At 36.8% G+C, this 21,105-nt stretch overlaps 1 protein-coding gene across 5 annotated transcripts in view; it reads right to left on the reverse strand.

Annotated features, from left to right (window-relative positions):
- The window catches only part of LOC101737256 (teneurin-m), a 306,072-nt gene that overhangs the window by 227,177 nt on the left and 57,790 nt on the right, over positions 1-21,105 (reverse strand). For 3 of the 5 annotated variants that reach the window (XM_062671923.1, XM_062671922.1, XM_038015032.2), the window contains exon 2: positions 11,950-11,994. The exons of the other annotated variants lie outside the window; for them this stretch is intronic. In XM_062671923.1, the coding sequence (XP_062527907.1) occupies positions 11,950-11,994 (45 nt within the window). The remainder of the gene's footprint in view (positions 1-11,949; positions 11,995-21,105) is intronic. 5 annotated transcript variants of the gene reach the window in all.

The raw sequence follows: 21,105 nt of genomic DNA on the forward strand, positions 1-21,105 counted from the left end.
TTAGTTATTTCTTTAATCGATGAAGCGTCAATTATCTGATACGCATATGCTGGAGCTTAAAGCATGGTTTACTTGATCGAAACCGTGTAGACATCTACAATACCAGAAGTTCAGCCAAGCAACTGACTAATCAATATTCCGTTTAATTATCGTTTGATGATATGTCCTCGCACTGCAGAAACACCAAGAGTAAGGGAGTTTCAGTTAATGGGGTCAATTCGATATTTTATTTCCCTGAATATTTTTCTTATCCATACAGAATTGCGAAGATTACACAGATATATAACTTATGTTGTATTTGAAAAATTTCGAATCAACAGAGTCTGACTATCACAATAATAACAGGTTTCTAGTACAATAAATTTGTGTGTGGCAAGAAATACGAGATGAAAAAGTGAACAAATCTTTTCTTGGAATATGTTTCGGACAATAACAAAAAAAACCTTTCGTTCAATACATATAATTCCATTTCCAAAGATTTCACGAACTCATCAGCTAAGTAGCCGGGAAATACTTACGGTGATTTTGCTGTTGATGGAGTTCAGTTTGGCTACTAATGCAAATCTGCCATAAATCGTCAATGAATACCTCTGCGTTTGCCCCCGGATAGTGTTCGTTAGTCCGTGACAATTTATAGTATAAGTTTTAGATAGAAAAACTTGGTAAGCTCACGTTACCTCATCCCCTTTTGGGCTCCAACACTCGCTATCAATTGAGACGTCTTGTTATCTCTCATCGATTTATTTTCGTGTCAACGTGGATTTTTTCGAGAATTGTTCGTAAGTTCTTTCGTGAAATCCTTTTTGTTAAGGGATTAATTGGATGGTTTTGTAGCCAATAAGTGTTTGAGAAATTTTGGTTTTTGTTTAGTAACTGCAAGATTGTTACACGATGTAATTTTGTTAACTAATATGCCAACTAATGTATAAATTGATTACAAATTATAAAATGTAAATAACTATACTAAAGTACTAAATACTATACTACTAGTTCAGAATATCTGACTGAAAGTGCTTGATACATAATATATCTTTGTCTGTGTCATAGATAGATTTGAAAGATATCCGTCTGTTGAAATTACTCCGATGTCATCAAAAACCCTGAAAATATTCGTTTTTAAACAAAAAGAGGAAGATTAAACTTTTCCTCCGCATTATTTTAGTCCTCAACAATAAATAAAATGAAACGCACCAAATTACATTGTAAGGTCCCTGAAGTGACTTAAATAAAAGAGGAAAACTCTAGGAACGAAATGTTTTAAAAGAAAATGAGCTTTACAATGGGGTGGTCAAAGACTCGATTGCCTTGTGCAAAGAACAGCAAGATAATCTTGTTGAAAAGTCATTTTTGACCAATTTCCCTCCGTATTGAAAATATTTTATATAATGGCTGCGTCTTCGGTATAGGCTTTGTTTATTTCTGTGCGCTGGACGTAGGAGAAGCTTATTATGGCTACTTTTCGCATGAAATTCTATTGGCCGTATTAGAGCCAAATGCTCTGAGCTTGCTTGAGCAAAATGTAAAATGGAACTGTCAGCTATTGAATTTCAATTTTGAACTGATCAGGCCTAAACTGATCCGCAAAATACAGCCAAAGTTTTACCTATTTCCACCATATATTACCGATTTGTACAAGTTCACACGACAAAGTGTACTTGATACTTTGAACGGCTTATTCTAATTTGGACGGATGATGATGAATTAGTAGTAATAACTGAATGAAATTGGGATCCTATAACTGTGCATTATTTTCTGAATCGAAAAAAATATGATAATGTCTTATCATCAAATCTTAATTTTTTGGCAACCTAACGTTAATTAAAATTGAAAATGGCCGATTTTTTACTTTTGCCTTGTTAATGTTTACAACTGTTTTTATTGCATTAACTAAGCATTAGAACTCAGAACTGGATGTCATCGTAGCTCATTCACTAATATCACAACGTGAATGTCGTCATACAATTTGAGACATGAAGTCAGTCTCAATTGAATTATTTAACGGCTGTCTCAACCTTTGAATCGGAACGTATGGCTGGTTCGCAGTATGAATATACTGGGAGAGGTCAAGGTCACATCAGGTAGGCTGTGAGATCATCTGCTAACAGCTACGGCAGAAATGCTGTTCTATTTTTAAGTGATATTCATTGCTTAATAGCTCCTGCCATATTTGCGGTACCAATATTTGTATCTAAATAGGCGAAGAATAGTTCATTACAGTTTTCTCCAATCGACTTTTTGCTTAGTAGACGGTTTGTGAATTAGATTTTTTGTTTAGCAATTATTCACCAGATTTAGTGCTTTCATAAATGTTTGGAAACAGTACGTTTGTCCATACCTTAACAAAGAAAGAAAATATGGCAATTACAAAACAGAAGAGGAGTTATTTCCATATATGTTATAATAAAACGAGTCGAAGTCTTGGGGTGTGATTGTGGTCGAATTTCGATAGCTGGGCGAACATTAGTCATTATTATTGGATTAGCTATTTTAAACCACGTCACCGTGTCGATGTTTATTATGGAAAATCGAGTCGGCCGCGATCGAACGCCGCGCCGTGCACCGCCCAACCACAAATGTAAAATGTACGCTTTCAACTGTTTCGCGTCCACACGGCGTCGATATAATTACAACCCTATTTTCGTTTCACGATCGAGGTAATTGTGCCTTATTTAATTCGATTGTTTTCTTTCCGTACGTTTTTTTTCCTACCTAAGCTGAGAGCATTGGGAGGCTATTTCAGCGTAACCTTAACTAGTAGGTGAGCTCACGGGGCTCAAACCTGACGACGTCGCTAACACGAACCCTAGCAAGAGCCGTGCCTCGCAGAATCTACCACCGGATCGGAAACGCTACCCAAGGAGAAGATCCGGCGAGAAACTCAGTGGGCTGTGTCTGTCACATCAAGTTTAAGCAAACATACCCTACGTTTGCTTTAACTCTCGACAACTTTTCTTTTTTTTTTATTGCCCTTGTAGGCAGACGAGCATACGGCCCACCTGATGGTGAGTGGTTACCGTCGCTCATGGACTTCAGCAATGCCAGGGACAGAGCCAAGCCGCTGCCTACAAATGCGTAAATGCAAATGCCTACAAATATGGTCAAACCTCTTTGTATTGTTTTTATTACTCCTCATTATCCATTTTTAGTAGGGGGTGTTACTATGTACTAATCAAAACGACTTTTACGATTTAGTCTTTGGTCCGTTATTTTTGTTTCATTACATCCTTGCTTGACTTACTTATTTTCGAACTCGCAAAAATAAACTATATTAGCATCTTCTTTGTCACCGTAATTCTAAAATCACCAATTCCTGTATTAATAAGTAGTAGGGAGTGTAGCAACCCTTCACAGATTAGTCTTACCGTCCAGCTTAAATTCCTAGCTATTGATGTGATGTTTTTCATTTTATGAAGTCAAGAGGTATGCACAAGCACACGCATGCACAAACACAAGAAGAAAGAGAAAGAGGAAATATAGGTAGTAGGTCAAGAAACTGCAAAAAATGACCTAGCTCGCTTGTCCTTTTCCTCTCTCCACGGTCGAGTGGTTCGAGAGACGGTCTATCTATTTTCTCACTCGCGCTCTTCCTAAATTGTATCTTTTCTCTCTAGCCGTAACGCTTCCGTCGCGAGGAAAAATTTTACCCTCAACGCGCCTAAAATAATAAGATTGATATTTCGTGCGAATACCAACCGAAGCGCAATTTCAATGAGAAATACGACGAAACAATATAATTCTAGAACGAACGTCATTAACATTAAGTAGAACGAAAGCTGAAACCATAATCAAACTTCGTTCGCTGTCTTGAAGATCAACTACTTAAGTTTTGCCTTTGATTAAACAGGCGACAAAGAGTTCTTGATTAAAATATCTCGAATGCAAGACTCCGGGGGTTGGGTTTAGCCAAGATTCTCGAGTGCTAGTCTAACGTTACATTATCTTTGATATTTGAAGTATTTTAACTTGTCTGTTTTGTTGGAATACGAGTAGGTTCCTTTGAGACGTCTGCGGTGTTCTAAGATCGAGGAAGTGACGATTCGAATAAAACCAGATATTGAGTAGCGCGAAATAGCGTAATAAGGAAACTAAATTAAATAACTCATTACATTACAATTAGAAACTAAATTAAATTACTGTTCCAATTTATTACAAGTCCAATTTATTAATTTAAAAAGGATATTTTCTGTAGTACGATGTTGTACTGTACTTGTGTACTTTATATCCTGTACCGAGCTTTATATGTAATCGGGAAGTATTCTAGGTGTCGGATATAAATTGTGATCTTAAACGAGTGGGTATCTCCATGCTGCCTATTTCTGCTGCAAAGCAGTTGTGAGCTCCAGTTTTAAGGGTGGGACGATATACTACAATTCAATTAAGACTTCGAGTTCGTAGCTCAAGGTGTTATTCACGTTGTCTATGACTTTCGGTAACCTTTAAAATCGAGTGGGTGGGCAGTAGAAAAAACATTTACGTGATTATGAACGTCCCTTCGAGATTTAATTAACAAAAAAAAAACATCCAAGCTAAAGATAGCATCGGCAGATCAGCGCAAATTTTAAATGTTTTCATCAAGGGCATTAAATTAAACGGGATTTTGGGCCGAAAGTTATGAGAGACCATATTTTTTTGAGGCGGGCCGAACGGCTGCATCTAGCTACCTTCGAGAGGCGCGGAAAAACCGTAATTATATGTTTTACGTCGTTTTCCCCCTTTTTATTAGGGTTTTTATGTCGGGTTTTGAGTTAGAGCGCAAAGACGCTTAACGTACGCGCCTGTAAATTCAGGTTTAAGCCACTGACGTGGTTTACGGAACGAGAATTTTTGAGATATATCTTTCGGGGTTTCGGTGCGGAGGTATGTCGAATCAATGATCCGTCGTAGGTATTTTCGTTGGCTTATAAAACTACTAAAACCCTAGTTTCCACGCAGTGTATTAGCACTTTTTATGTTTCCTTATTGTAATCAAATAAATTATTTTAATACCGAATTATTCATGGACAATGATGAAATTTTAAGAGCAACTCCTTGTTTTGTGAACTACACAACTTAAACACATGTTTATGAGCTTAAATTATTCAAATTATTGTTCATAAAGCTTTCTGAATAGCCGGCGTGGGTCACTGATCGCAAAACTTTTGTATGTCAAATGAAGACATCAGCAGATTTTAAAGGAATATTCCAGTAAAACTTCGTTTCTGCTTCACGGCGGAAATAGGCAGGGTGGTGGTACCTACCCGTGTGGACTCACAAGAGGTCCTACCACCAGCAAAATGCTAATAATTATTACAATATTTGTCAATATATGCCACAGAAATTATTCTTGTATATATATTTTTAGTAGTTTACGACCGACTTGGTGTAGATCCCTTATTTGAACTTGTCAATACCACAACGTGAATGCTGACATCCACTTTGAGATATTAATCATCATTTGAAAAATTAATTAAGAATATTTGAAGCTTAATCTCAACAAGTTTGACGATTCATCCCATCTTTCAAACACTGACTGACATGACTGTTTTACGATTTAAATCAGCAGGGTTGTGTTGCCTATCCGCCGTGCGCACTAATGCTACGATCTACTGCCAGTGCTTAGGCAATTTTACAAATGTTCAAAGGGTTTATTGATGAAACCGTGCTATTTCTTCCACTAAATTAAATATCGGCATAAAAGCATCAATCGATACGTGTACACCACCAGCCATATTATCATTAAGGGCCATGATCACTCACGGTCGTTGGGTTAAATACAAACAAAACAAAATATTGAACAAGAAATACACCACAAAAGCAAGGAGTGCGGAATCAGTGGTGAATGTACAAAAGCCGTGGAGAATGTGGTTAATTCAGAACAAGTATGTACCTTAAGCATCAGTTCATCTCACGAGCGAGACCCTTTGAGCTGGAAAACAAAAACGTATTTAGGTATTAACAAAACTGTCAGACAAGGTTAATATGGCAGTGGCTTCATATTGCGGTTTGGGCATCTATATATTAATACGTGAAGCAAAAACTTTGTATCCCTTTTTACGAAAATTGCGCGGACGGAGGAGTATGAAATTTCCCACACTTATAGAGAATATAGAGAAGAAGTGCAGAATGCTAATATTTTTTTAAAATAATGCATAAAACATACATTAAATAAATAAAGAAAACATTACACACACTACATGCCATGTATTTGACGCACACACGCATGCATACTATTTATTGTCAAAATTTTGTTCTTGACGTCTGTTGTCAAATTGAGAATAGATTAAATATTGTTTGTCTTTGTTAATATTTTTTATAGTGTAGTCTTGGCGAAGTTTGTGATTATAGAAGTATAAAATACAATCATAATAGTGTACAAATTTACAATTCCAATTAATTATAGTCGAATTTCGACTACTGCGGGACCTCTAGTTAAAATAGATGTATGTGACTAAAAGACAAATTAATCTGTATGTATAATTATTTAATTAGAACTTGTGTCTTTGTCACGAACTGCGTATCTACTCGTATACGTCATTCAGTAAAACAAAAGGAAATGTTGCGCAAAAATATCAGTAGGTATTAGTTATTTTCCTCGGTTTACAACTTATGTGTCATTATTAAATTCTAATCTCGCATTTATTTGTTACCTTTTTTATTTCCAACGATTACAAAATTTAATATTTTTCTTAGTCACAGACCAGTAAAATTGCGATATTAGATATCGTCTATAAAATCTTTATATTTACGTAAAAATATTTTTTTTGTACAAAAAATAACTTACAGTATCTTGGTAGTTTATTTGATTGGAACTTTCATTGTCACGATGAGAAGTTCCCTGCTGTTAGATAAAATTTAACCGTAAAAGTAGCTTTAATTATACACAAGAGACGCGAAAATCAAAGAAAGTACTACATTGCATGTAAACCTATAATAATAAAAAAATGTGTGGTGTCGCGGGACACCGGATAGGAACGAAGTTCCTTATTATAAAAATATTAATTTTAATTTCTATTCGAGGTGTAAAGAAAATAAATATGGAGGTTTCGCAACACGGTCATTCCCACGGTCATTCGGTAACGCGCGAACTTATTGTGGTACACTTCATTCACAGTTGTTTGCGTAAGAGTTAGTGTATTGCGCAAACGAACGCTCTGAGATTGTGGTCAATGAATGATAAAAAAATATGTTATTTTTTGTACGTTATTACAAAGTTGAGTCGTACACTGTGTGCATTTCTAATAAAAATCTTACGTTACGGACGTTTATTCTCGGTTAAGGTACCCCTCCACATCGTCCCGTAAGGAACTTCGTTCCAAAAATTGAAGGTAGTTAGTTAATTAAATTGACGGTAGTTCTTGACCACGTAGAGTTTAAGGTGTTCGTAACGTTGAAAATAGTAAAATTAAAAGTAACAAACAAGATATTAAAACCATAAAATTAGTTTTGAATGATGTGTCATTTCGTTTTAAATGAGAACGAGTTGCTTTAGAAGGACAATAAAACCACAAAACCATCCAAGGTTACCCAACAGGCGACACGTAGAACAATGAACGATTGAGTAATTCGACAACGGCTCCCATTATGGCCCATTGACCAGGGACGCAGTTAGGTCACGACCACAATTATACATTCATTGTACCGTGGCGGGCGAGACGAATTTTATTTTTTAATGCCTCGAATCAACCTTATTTGGCTTGATGTCGTGCTGTGTGTATTTAGTAGCTTGTTATTTGCATCTTGACAAGGAAAAAAACAAACATAAGTTTTTTATTGTTTAAATGGGTGGCCGAGCTCACATCCCACCTGATGTTAAGTGGTTACTGGAGCCCATAGACATCCACAACGTAAATGTGTCACCCACCTTGAGATATAAATTCTAAGGTCTCAAGTATAGTTACAACGGCTGCCCCACCCTTCAAACCGAAACGCATTACTGCTTCACGGCAGAAATAGGCAGGGTGGCAGTAAATAAACGTCTATGAGTTCCGTTCGAACTTTTGAATAGTTTAGTAGTAGTTTTGATTAGTTTAGATTCCGAGAAAACTAAAATACAGTACATCATCATCATCATCATCATCAACAGCCCACAGTCGTCCACTGCTGGATATAGGCCTCTCTCAATCTACACCACTGAGCCCGGTCTGCGGCTCTCCTCATCCACTTCTTGCCGGCCACCGTGCGGAGGTAATCGTACCATCTAGCCAGGGGGCGTCCCACGTTACGTCTTCCGCTGCGCGGTCTCCACTCGATAACCCGTCTGCTCCAGCGATCGTCAGTACAATAAATACAGTACACATGATACTAATTGTGTTCGTGTGAAAATAATGGTTCGTATTGTGGAATACATCAGTATGTCGTGCAATAGTTATAAAAGTAATATCACGTCTAATGAAAAAAATTGTTTGGAAAGAACAAAATTAGGGAAAATCGCTTCGGAAAATTCAATAAACATTGCGAATTCCGAATCGGGACACCGATACTTCTGTAACGTGAGAAAACGTGCCGTGAAACAGTCCTGCAATCGGATGCAGTGGAAAGAGATGCTTATTCGGAATGAGCCGTAGCGAGAAAGGGACGGAATTCGTGCGGATCGTGGAGCACGACCGGAATTCCAAGTGCTGGGATCCGGGATGGACCCGGTTTACGTTTTGGCTTAGTTTTCTGGATTTAAGGTGTTGCGGCACCGAACTTTGGTCTAATGCAATCTAGCATTTATTTCTAATGCACTTTAGAGTTGGATTGCTTTAGCTATGTTCCACTGAAACACATTTTAGTTTGTACTGTCACTGGAAATAATGACTTATTTTTTTAGATACGTAAAGATTTTTCTATCTATTGGTAGTTTTGTTTCGTCATTGTTATTCATGTCATATTAAGTTTCCAAGGCGTTTTTCTATTGTTATTTTGTAGTATTTGACGGCTACCCTTATTTTAATTTCTTATCAATATAACCTTCATACGCAAGGCCAAAGTCTATAATTCATATCAATAGTGGCTGTTCTATTATAATTTAATTATAATTTGTATAATTTGTAATCTAATATAATTTGCGCAATTACTGGTGGTAGGACCTATTGTGAGTCCGCACGGTTAGGTACCACCACTCTGCTTATTTCTGCCGTGAAGCAGTAATGCATTTCGGTTTGAAAGGTTGTAACTATACTTGAGACCTTAGAACTCATATCTCAAGGTGGGTGGCGCCTATACGTTGTAGATTTCTATGGGCTCCAGTAACCACTTAACACCAGGTGGGCTGTGAGCACGTTCACCCATCTAAGCAATAAAAAATAAATAAAAAAATACCCTCAACTCACAAGTTTTGCTGAAGAAATATAAGCGCATCTCACTTATATCTCAAAGTTTTACATCACATTAATGTCAATTGCTCGGTTAACATCCGTGTACAGTGAGATCAAATAGTCGACGATCGCTCCTCAGGCGAATCAAACTAAAATCAATGAACAATAAACTCATAAAAGAAAGAAATTATTCCAGAAAAAAAAACCAACGATGCAAGCCGACTTTCTCCTTTGACGTGAAGTTTCAAAGAACAAGCAATAGCGGTAATTATTAATGAGCTAGAGAAGAGACTTGTTGAATATTTCAATGTTTTTTTAATGGTCGCTGCGTTATCATACTTTTTAACTCGCGCTAGAAGACGATCGTGCTTCTGTGGATTTTTTTTATTTTTTTATTGCTTAGATGGACGAACGAGCTCACAGCCCACCTGGTGTTAAGTGGTTACTGGAACCTATAGACATCTACAACGTAAATGCGTCACCCACCTTGAGATATAGTTCTAAGGTCTCAGTATAGTTACAACGGCTGCCCCGGCCTTCAAACCAAAGTGGCTCCAGGTAGTATGGATGAACTCTACTCCGGTGGCAGGCGGTGCGATGGTAAAAACGAGATGATGGTATCATCTCGAACAATTCCTCAGAGCACCCGCACGGGATGGTACCGCAACCTTGCTTGTTTCTGCCACGAAGCGGTTAAACGTTTTGGTTTGAAATGTAGATCAGCTGCTATGTAATACAACTGACACGCTTAACAGTCGTCGTGGCCTAAAGGATAAGACGCCCGGTGCATCCGTGTCTAGTGATGCACCGGTGTTCGAATCCCGCAGGGGGGTACCAATTTTTCTAATGAAATACGTACTTAACAATTGTTCGCGATTTACTTCCACGAGGTAGGAATAACGTCGAGTTATAAAAATGAAACCCGCAAAAATTCTAATTTGCGTAATTATTAGGTACCCACCACTCAGCCTATTTCTGCCGTGAAGTAGTAATGCCTTTTGGTTTGAAGGGCAATAAAAAAATCTTGTCCACTGCTGAATCTACTAGACCTCTTCCGATTTGCGCAATTAAGTCCTACCAGAGGTCCCGCAGTAGTCGAAATTCGACTATAATTATTTGGAATTGTAAGTTTGTACACTATTATGATTGTATTTTATACTTCTATACTCACAAATTTCGCCAAGACTACACTATAAAAATATTAACAAAGACAAACAATATTTAATCTATTCTCAATTTGACAACAGACGTCAAGAACAACAGTTTGACATAAATAGTATGCATGCGTGTGTGTGTCGAATACATGGTATGTAGTGTGTGTAATGTTTTCTTTATTGATTTAATGTATCTATTATGCATTATTTTTAAAAAAAATTAGCATTGTGCATTTCTTCTCTATATTCTCTATAAGTGTGAAAAATTTCATACTCCTCCGTCCGCGCAATTTTCGTAAAAAGGGATACAAAGTTTTTGCTTCACGTATTAATATATAGAGCCCTATTTGCACGTTTATCTTTCCCAGCAAATTATTAACGTAATCTAGATTAATTTATTCAATTTCGACAGTGTGTCCATCACGTATTCAGGCGCCGCGCCGGTGTTTCGATTTCATCTCGTTATCGATTCATGCGACACTGCAACGTTTTGTGTATTTTCAGAAACGGAATTGTATAAATTTGTAGGGAACTTTGTAACAGTCGTTTTCTTTATCTAGGAATTGCTTAACATTTGAGTATGTATAATTCTCATGCTACACGCTAAGCAAAAAGAAACTCGGGTTAAAAAATAAATTTAATGAGAATACCATCAATATTGGATAACTCAAAAATTAACTAGTCATTTTATTAATTAATTCAATACAATTTAAATGGGATCAAATGAGAAGCAATATATTTAAAAAAAAGAAGAGGCATGAAAATCTAAGTTCATCTTGGAGAAAATTCTGAAGTAATATCACACAATTTATAAAAAAAGTACAGTCGAGTTGAAAAAGGTTTTATTAGTTATTGAAGGGATACCACGAGATAGGTGTTAAGATCTTGTGAACAATGAAATTAAACGTAGAAGGTTTAATATAAGCATTTCAGTTGTGATAAATGAGTGTTCAAGTTTTTGATATGAATTGTAGCTTCGTAATTTTACTTATACACTTTTTTCCTACCTAAGCTGATAGCCTTGAGAGGCTATTTCAGCGTAACCCTACCAAGTAGGTGAGCTCACGGGGCTCAAACCTGACGACGTTGCTAACACCCTCGCAAGAGCAAAGATTCGCAGAAACTACTACATGAAACTCAATGGGCTAAAGTATGGAAGTTGACTTTAAAGAGTAAAAAATAATACGCTTTCAGTTTAGCATACAAAACAATGGTGACAAACTTATTTAAAAAAAAATTCTGATGGATTATTTCCTGAGCGCTATGACATATCCTTCTTCAAACGAGGCTTGTGGAGAGTATTAAGCGGTAGGCAGCGGCTTGGCTCTGCCTATAGTATTTCTGACTGTGAGTAGTCAGGTGGGCCATATGCTCGTCTGCCTACAAGGGCAATACAAAAAAATTTAAACGACATACGGTCCAAAATTAATCATTCACGGTATCAGGCTATGTGACGAAGTGAAAATTTTAATGTTCTAAATAAAGAAAAGAATACAGTAAAGCAATTAACAACTCACTTATATAACTATAACTGCAGTCTTCTCCATTCTGTTGCGACTCACCTGCGGACAAACAAAATATGGTGTATTCAACTACATAAGCATCTATTGGGAATCAATAATTATTTGGTGGGTAGGTACAAAATCGAGATTCGCTGTGTTATAAACGTGTCGTGTGCGACATAGTATACTCTATTCCAATTACGAAGTCTCATGAGACAGATGTATTATTATGTTATTGTGTGTGTGAATTAATTGTATAATGATTTAGATTGTGATTTAGATAATGATTTAGATAATGATACAAATATTAAATATTTACTAAAAATCACGCCACGTTAACTGGTCCCGTGGTAAGTTCGTAAAGAACTTGTGTTACAGGTACCAGATAACGGAAATAAATATAAGACTTTTATCATACACATACATATATTTAATTTACATCCATAACCCTGGAAAAGACATTTTATATTTTACATACAAATATCTTCCCTTGGCGGGATTCGAGCCCGCGACCCCCTTGTGTAGTGACCATGTCACTTACCACTACACCAGACGGCCGTCAGGCCGTCATTATCATTATCTAAATCAATCATTTAGATAATAATTGATTTAGATAATGATTTAGATGTGTATTTTTTAAATGATGTTTACGACCATGAACAACAAAATGATTATTATTTCAAATTATGCGAAACGTGAAGAGTTACGTTCTAAGAAGTGTCAAAATGGACTTCGTGACTGGAATAGAGTATAGTAGATTGCAGGAGTAGGAACTTCCCTTCTGTCTCGTTCCGTCGTGATCACTGGAGGGTAGGCAAGCTTGTACCAATTTAATTGAGAAATAGATCTTTTTTTTTATTGCTTAGATGGGTAGACGAGCTCACAGCCCAGCTTGTGTTAAGTGGTTACTGGAACCCATAGACATCTACAACGTAAATGCGCCACCCACCTTGAGATATAAGTTCTAAGGTCTCAGTATAGTTACAACGGCTGCCCCACCCTTCAAATCGAAACGCATTACTGCTTCACGGCAGAAATAGACATCTGCTATCCCAAGATGAGCAGCAGCACTTATATCCTGCTGTCCATGAGATTCAATAACCGCGTTAAGGTGGGCTTTGAGCTCCTCATTTACATGCAACTTCCAAAAGATCGTCTTGAAATGAATTTTTCAAGAGCTTGTTAAATTTAGAAGATATTCGGAGTTTTTGGTTTTCATTTATTTGGTGAGTACCCACATATTACAGATCAGTACACTACGTTCAGTACAAATTAGATGTTACAATTACATGTGTCGATTGCATGCGCTGGTGAAACATGCGGTTTGTTTTTGAACTCGATAAATAAAATAAAATTATTATCAAAAAATACGTCAAATACGTAAAAAACCTAATCAGGTAATTTGAAATATGAAGCCGGTCATACGAAGATTATGTTAGATAATGTTTCTTCGTGAGATTTATGTTAGCTGTTGTTGGGTTTAATACTCTTTCTTAAATATTATAATACTTTGCCAACTAGTCGTAGCTAAGACGAACCTGACTATTTCTTTTAACTTGCATTGAGTGCTCATTTTATTAATATTTGCCATTTGGTAATGAAGAAAAATACTAACTAATACTACTAAAAATACTATAGTATCACCCAGATTTTCACAAAGACTTTAATTAGAGGTTAACTTAATCTACAGCCAAAAATTCCTCAGCTTTTAATGAATTCGTTCATAACCACCAAAACATTGCAAGACAAAGCCATCGAAAAATTCAATGAATCATCACTCCGAGTTTAGAATTCAATCATTCATGCAACGCGTCGAAATATGAGTAATTTGAACTTTATTTTCAAGGGGCCAGAACTCAAATCGTCAGACGACATTCAAGTTGACAGCTGAAAATGTAACGTCACGGGGCATTAGATTCGAATATGGAACTCCTCCTGTCGTCACGGATGAAATGTTCGGTGTTTCGTTCGTGAAATCAAGTCGGTTCTTAAATTTGGAACATTTTGTGTTCCAATTTACAGACGGGCAAATTCTTTTTTTTTTTTTTCAATTAAAAAAGTTTTTTTTTTCTAAGTCGTCGTGCCCTAATGGATAAGACGTCCGATGCATTCGTGCTGAGCGATGCACCGATGTTCGAATCCGAGGCGGGTACCAATTTTTCTAATGAAATACGTACTCATCAAATGTTCACGATTGACTTCCACGGTGAAGGAATAACATCGTGTAATTAAAAATGAAACACGCAAAATTATAGTTTGGGTAATTACTGGTGGTAGGACCTCTTGTGAGCACGAGTGGGTGCCACCGCCCTGTCTATTTCTGCCGTAAAGCAGTAATGCGTTTCGGTTTGAAGGGTGGGGCAGCCGTTGTAACTATACTGAGATCTTAGAACTTATATCTCATGGTGGGTGGCGCATTTACGTTGTGGATGTTTATGGGCTCCAGTAACCACTTAACACCAGGTGGGCTGTGAGCTCGTCCACCCACCCATGAAAGAAATAAAAAAAAATAAAAAAATCGGACTTCGAAAATAGGTAGCTTTTTTATTTCAATTAATAAAGTTTTATTTCTTAATCGGACTTCCGATAAATAGGTTTAATTTTATGGCAAAATTTGGCTCAACTAGTCGATACATTTGGGAAATTGACATCAGTTTTGATTTTTAACAAGTACTAAAATAAATAAAATCCTTTTGGGTATTTTCGAACACTGGCCTAATAATTTTCATATTCTAGAAAAAATATCACATATCAAAGAGCCAACAAAATTTAGAGGTACGCTGGCTAAAATGCGCGCCGTCTTTCTCTTTTATAATGACGTAACCGTATACTTTATGGACCAGCGGAATTTAATTTTGAGGCCCTTTATATTTTTGACCAGCCTGTCCCTCTGACGGAGGAAGATAAGGTCCGTGGTATAAATCACGCGAAGCTATGGAACGAAGATCTCTTTACAGATAGTAAGTCTATAATTATTATGTATTGGGAAGATGAACAATGCACATGGGATTCAATAGATAGACAAAAAACAAACATTATTTATAACATTTGTATTGGTCATTCATTATCTTAATGTTACTACTACCGCTACTCCGATAGTTACTGTTTGGCAAAACGAAATGATAATGTCAATCTAAATTACGAATCAGTATGGTATGATAAAAAATTCAAAACAACCTAAATGTTCTGTAGTAGCGGAAACTGGGAAATGTCAGACATGCTAGTAAAGATCCTGTGTATTAGGCATTTCTTCCTATAGTCTGATGTTATTGAAATATTTATTATATTAGTACATTTTAGTGGAAAGAGGTCGACCGAAGAAGACATGGATGGAGTGTGAATGACGATATGGAGAGAGAGAGAGAGGAGTGAGTGATAAGCTGATGGCTGATAGAAGAGTATTGGAAGAGAAAAGATAGCTGTGTCGACCCCACCTAGTAGGATAAGACGGAGAAAAAGAGAAGAGATTATATTAGTACATTTTATTTTTAACTAATTATAAAAATTAAAAAAATTTAGTTACTTCATTTACATATCGACGCTTGAAAGGCAAACGTGACTAAGCGACAATGCGTGAACTTTACAGTAGACTAATTTAAAGTTGAAATACACGAAAAAAAAATTTATTTTAACGAATCTAGCTGTAGGATTGAAATAATTTTAATAGACCTAGAAACATATATTTTTTGCGCATCGAATATGGTTATTGGCTATCATTTATGTACAAAGCAGTTATGTTTGCCTTTCAAGCGTCGATATGCTATAATATAAGATCTTTAGCTCGGTGGATAGCAAGTTTAAGTTGTCACAAAGGGAGGCACGTTAGTTCTTTATCACGGCCATTGAGGTCGCTAGCACGTACGCATATTAGGAATATGGACCCCTTAAAGAGGTCACCCGGGGTCGTTTATGACGTGTCTTAGAGCTTACTTTTTATTCCACTACTGGAATCTCGTGGGAAAGTGGCATAGTCGATTTTTTACTAGCTGCGTACATTCAAGTTGAATAAAGAATTTTATATAGGTGGTCTAATATTTTAATTACAAAATAGATTAGTAAATGTGTTCATCGTTCAATTAAAATTTTCATAAAGATTCAAGAAATAAAATTGTTTTTTTTTTCTTTTAGATTTCACAAACGATCTCACGGCTCAGCCCAGTTTTGAAAGTTTACAAAAGCCCATAGACATCGCTATGTAAAACGGCAAAGTCCCATGAAATGGCAACTGCGCAATCCAACGAATCTGATCGCAGGACTATTTCTAGACTAATCTAGAGGTAGCAGGGTTTACTCACGCGAGCTCATAATACATCATAATATCAATATACTACGAATTTTTTTTCCCAAACGGTTAATTATACCTGCCTAGTCTATTGCCGACAAAAATTACTCAAAATCTTATATACAAACACGTCTGCCAACACAAAACCATAGTTGATGAATGCGTAAAATAAATTACAATATGGGTTCTCTATGAGAAATTTGCGATAGTTAGAACAATACTCAAATATCGAGGCAAAGTACATTCATTAATACTAAAAATAACAGTCAACATATTTGTGCGGAGATCACAAAAACAATAAATCATTCGCAACATCCTAAGCGCTAATTTTACTGGTGGTAGGACCTTTTGTGAGTCCGCGCGGTTAAGTACCACCGCTCTGCCTATTTCTGCCGTGAAGCAGTAATGCGTTTCGATTTGAAGGGTGGGGCAGCCGTTGTGACTATACTTGAGACCTTAGAACTCATATCTCAAGGTGGGTGACGACATTTACGTTGTAGATCTCTTACGGTCTATGGGCTCCAGTAATCACTTAACACCAGGTAGGCTGTAAGCTCGTCCACCCATCTCAGCAATAAAATAAAAATAAATCGAGTACAATATAAAGCTTTAATTATTGAATTCATTGGTATCGTTTTAACGCGATAGATGTCCAAATGTTCGGTGGCCTTTGACGTAATTACAAAAAAAAAGAAGACAAAACTAACAGAATCCTTTCATTGAAAAGGGGACAATATGTGGATATGAGCTCTCGAGTATCAATGTGCCCGTATCCCGAACAAAGCCTGTACCGCATTTCGGGTAAGCAACATGTGATTTTGAATTTTACCTTTCCAGTAACAAAGTTCATTTCGCAATAATAAGTATATTTTATTTGAATATAGGCATTATTAGGATTTGGTTGTCTTTAGTAGCGAACGAGGATCGCCCGTTTCGCGGCAGTGGTTCGGCGTGGTAAACACCAGACCACCGGTTCGAGATACACCAATACATTTTAAGGAATTTATTACTTAAACTTAATGTCACATTTATTAATTTTTGAAACGAAGTTCTTTATGGGACGATTCGGAGGGGTACCGTAACCGAGAAAAAACGTCCGTAACGTAAGATTTTTATTATTTATGTATAGTTTTAGTATGATGGCTATACAGTGTCTAATTTATAGTCTACGTGATGACGATTATTATTATTATTTATTTTAGTGGTTATCGGAGCCCATAAACATCTACAACGTATATGCCGCCACCTACCTTGAGATATGAGTTTTAAGCTCTCCGTTTTTACAGTACAGTACAACGGCTGCCCCACCTTTCAAACCGTAACGCATTACTGCTTCACGGCAGAAATAGGCAGGGCGGTGGTATCTACCCGTGCGGACTCAAGAGATCCTACCACCAGTAATTACGCAAATTATAATTTTGCAGATTTGATTTTTACTATACGATATTATTCCTTCACCGTGCAAATCACGATTTACACAATCTTAATTTTGCAAATGAAATACGTATATATCATTAGAAAATTTGGTACCCGTCTGCGTGATTCGAACACCGGCGCATCGCTACATACGAATGCACCGGACGTCTTATCCTTTAGGCCACGACGACGATAAATATCATATACTAAACCTATATTCGTTTTCTTAATGTCGATATTTTCTGTGTATACATGACGCTATTTCTGTATGTTCCTGCCCACTGAGTTTCTCGCCGGATCTTCTCAGTGGGTCGCGTTTCCGATCCGGTGGTAGATTCTACGAAGCACTGTTCTTGGTAGGACCAGTGTTAGCAACACCTCCGGTTTGAGCCCCGAAAGCTAACCTACACGCTAGGGCAACGCTGAAATAACCTCTCAAGGCTATCAGCATAGGTAGGATAAAAGAAAGTATGTTCTAATCTACTGCTCTAAACAATTAAACTCTTTTTTCACAATAGATTCACCGAACGCTAACAACAAATTGATGTGTTGTTATTGTAGACATTGTTCGGCTGATGCCGTTGGAAGACCAGCGCCACCGCCAGAAGTGTATTCTTTACTGTCTTACTTTTCTTATTATTTTGTTTGTGTTTTTCTTTCGAAATTAACAGTGAAAGGACCATCAAGACATCTACGTATATATGTGGCTTACAAAAACACTACTTCAAAAGTACTTGACCGGCTTCAAACCCGCAACCGTATATAGTATAACATCACAGACCATTAAGGCATTAAAGTAAATGTTTTAATAGAAATAGACGTTGTGCTGGTAGGTACCGACCCGCGCGACGTCAATATCTGAGAACCCAACCACGAGAACACGAAAGCTATAACGAATTCGAAAACTTCAAATTTTCACATAAAAACATAAAATAACAACTTAAAAGTTAATTTTAATCACACTACGACTCGAAATATGAAGAAAACGTCTAGTACAAAGATGAAAATTCATTAAAATGATACTGTCAATGACATGGCCAATGGTAAGCTTAAGCTGGTACTAGAGGATGACGCGTCTATCAGAGAATTATTCAAGGGTTACTCTGATAATATTTGCTACCTGCTCTCTGGAGAATCAAATGCGATGATCCTACCCGAAACATCTCTAGTCAAATACACCACACAACATATTTAACGTACGTAGGTATAAACAAAAAGAACTTAAAAAAAATAAAAAAGAAAAAGAAAAAATACATTCTAAGAAATCGAGAGCCAGTAGTAGGCCGTCTAGCGCCGGAAGTGACAGGGGTAGGCGGCGACGTTACTTCCGGCCGCGACTGCAGCGCCGCCCCGCGTCTAATCACGAAACGTTACAACGCTGACGTTTAATTAACCATCAAAAGGGAGGTAGTTTTGAATATTGAGGGAAAATGGCGAATGCATAATTTGATACATTTTGTTGGGCTACTCTACACATACACAGTAAGTTTCGTTCTCAATCGCTATTGCTAATAATGTCAATGAAAATATTGACATATGAGGCCTATAAAATCAAATGCCAAGTTTGTCAAATATTCAGGTAAACTACAAAAATCGGCCCTAAACACGTCATTACGGATCCTCCCGATCCATCGAAGTACTGCTCTTGCTAGGGCTAGTGTTAGCAACACGCTGAATTAACTTTGTTCATATAGTTACGATATTCTTTATTTTAAAGCAGATTTATAAAGAATGAGAATATTACTAATAATTTGAATTTTAAATGATAAAACTTCATTTATTAGTACTTAGTACTGAGTAAAAATAAAATTTTTAAACTGAATTTGTTAGAGATTTAGCTGCATTTGTTATAACATGAAAACACTAAAGCGTGTCCAACTAACTAAACAAGATAGCGCCATTGTTAATCCATTTTACGACATTATGGCGTTTAGCTGCCTTTGATTTTATAGGCCTCATATGTCCGAGATTCACTGACATCATTATTATTACTAGCGGTCGCACAGAAATCGAAATTCGACTATAATTATTAATTTAAATTATAACTTAGAGCATTGTTACGGTTCTATTTTCAAAAAGCTTACTTCTTTAATCACATATTTTGACAAGGCTACACTATAGGCAAATAATATTAAAGACCAACAATATTAATCTATTCTCGGTTAGATCACAGACCTTAACAATAAACAGAAGAGTATTTATATATATGCGTGTGTGTGTGTGTGTCAAATACATGGTAGAATGTGTAATGTTTAATTTATTGATATAATTTATTTTTCCGCATAATTTTAATAAGGTATAGCATTTTGCACTCCTTATCTATATTCTCTATAAGTGTGGGAAATTTCATACGCCTCCGTCCGCACAATTTTCGTAAAAAGGAGTACAAAGCTTTTGCTTCATCATGGTTCCAGGCCGGTTTTGGCAACGGCGACCAAATTTTTCTGTTCAATAACTTAAGAGCTAATGTCCGCGCCTCTCATGCGCTCTAATACGGCTATAGTAACCTATCTTGTTCTTAAACGTGTGCAAAAGGAAGCTACACTTAATAAAATCACCCACAAAGTTGTAAAAAATTATGGAGCCTATTAATATATAGATTACTATACTGACAGTGACGCAGTACTTAGCTCAAGTTTGTTTGTTTGCCCTTTCTGAATCTAAATTCTTAATACAATCTATACATTTCAGTTTCTAGTTCCGAAAAGCAAATTCTATTTTGAGGCCTAACGCACGTGGGTGGTTTGTTCCCGATTATTTATTATGCACAGTACAAATAGGAGCATCTAGCGGTTCGTTCACTCAGCATCACCCGGATTAAATTTGAAAAAGGTTAAACAAAGACCTGTCTTTTTGGGCCAAGCACATCTGATCAACATATCTTGAGCTTTACTACAAAGAAACATGTCATTTTGGGATCCTTCCGTAATTTTAGTGAAAATCAAATGACTAACATTTATTACTGGTGGTAGGACCTCTTGTGAGTCCGCGCGGGTAGGTACCACCACCTTGCCTATTTCTGCCGTGAAGCAATAATGCGTTTCGGTTTGAAGTGTGGGGCAGCCGTTGTAACTATACTCGAGACCTTAGAACTTATATCTCAAGGTGGCGGGCGGATTTACGTCGTAGATGTCTATGGGCTCCAGTAACCACTTAACACCAGGTGGGCTGTAAGCTCATCCGCCCATCTAAGCAATAAAAAAAACTAACAATCTTGTTTCTTGTAGAAACTACCTATATATACTGATCCAATAAGTGAAATTAATATAGATCTTTGAGACCTTCGTAATGGTGGCTGGCACAACACTATTCAAAAACCACATCAAATAATGAAACAAGCAATGGAAGATGCTGAACATTAACCGCGGAATAAATTACAGGTCCCGTTGTATATATTCAGGGCGCTGTCTTCCGAACCGTTCGTGCGTGAAGAACCAATAATGACAGAAAATCTACACAATTTGCAGAATAAA

The sequence above is a fragment of the Bombyx mori genome, chromosome 13, assembly GCF_030269925.1.
Source record: "Bombyx mori chromosome 13, ASM3026992v2".
In the NCBI taxonomy this organism is placed as follows: domain Eukaryota; kingdom Metazoa; phylum Arthropoda; class Insecta; order Lepidoptera; family Bombycidae; genus Bombyx; species Bombyx mori.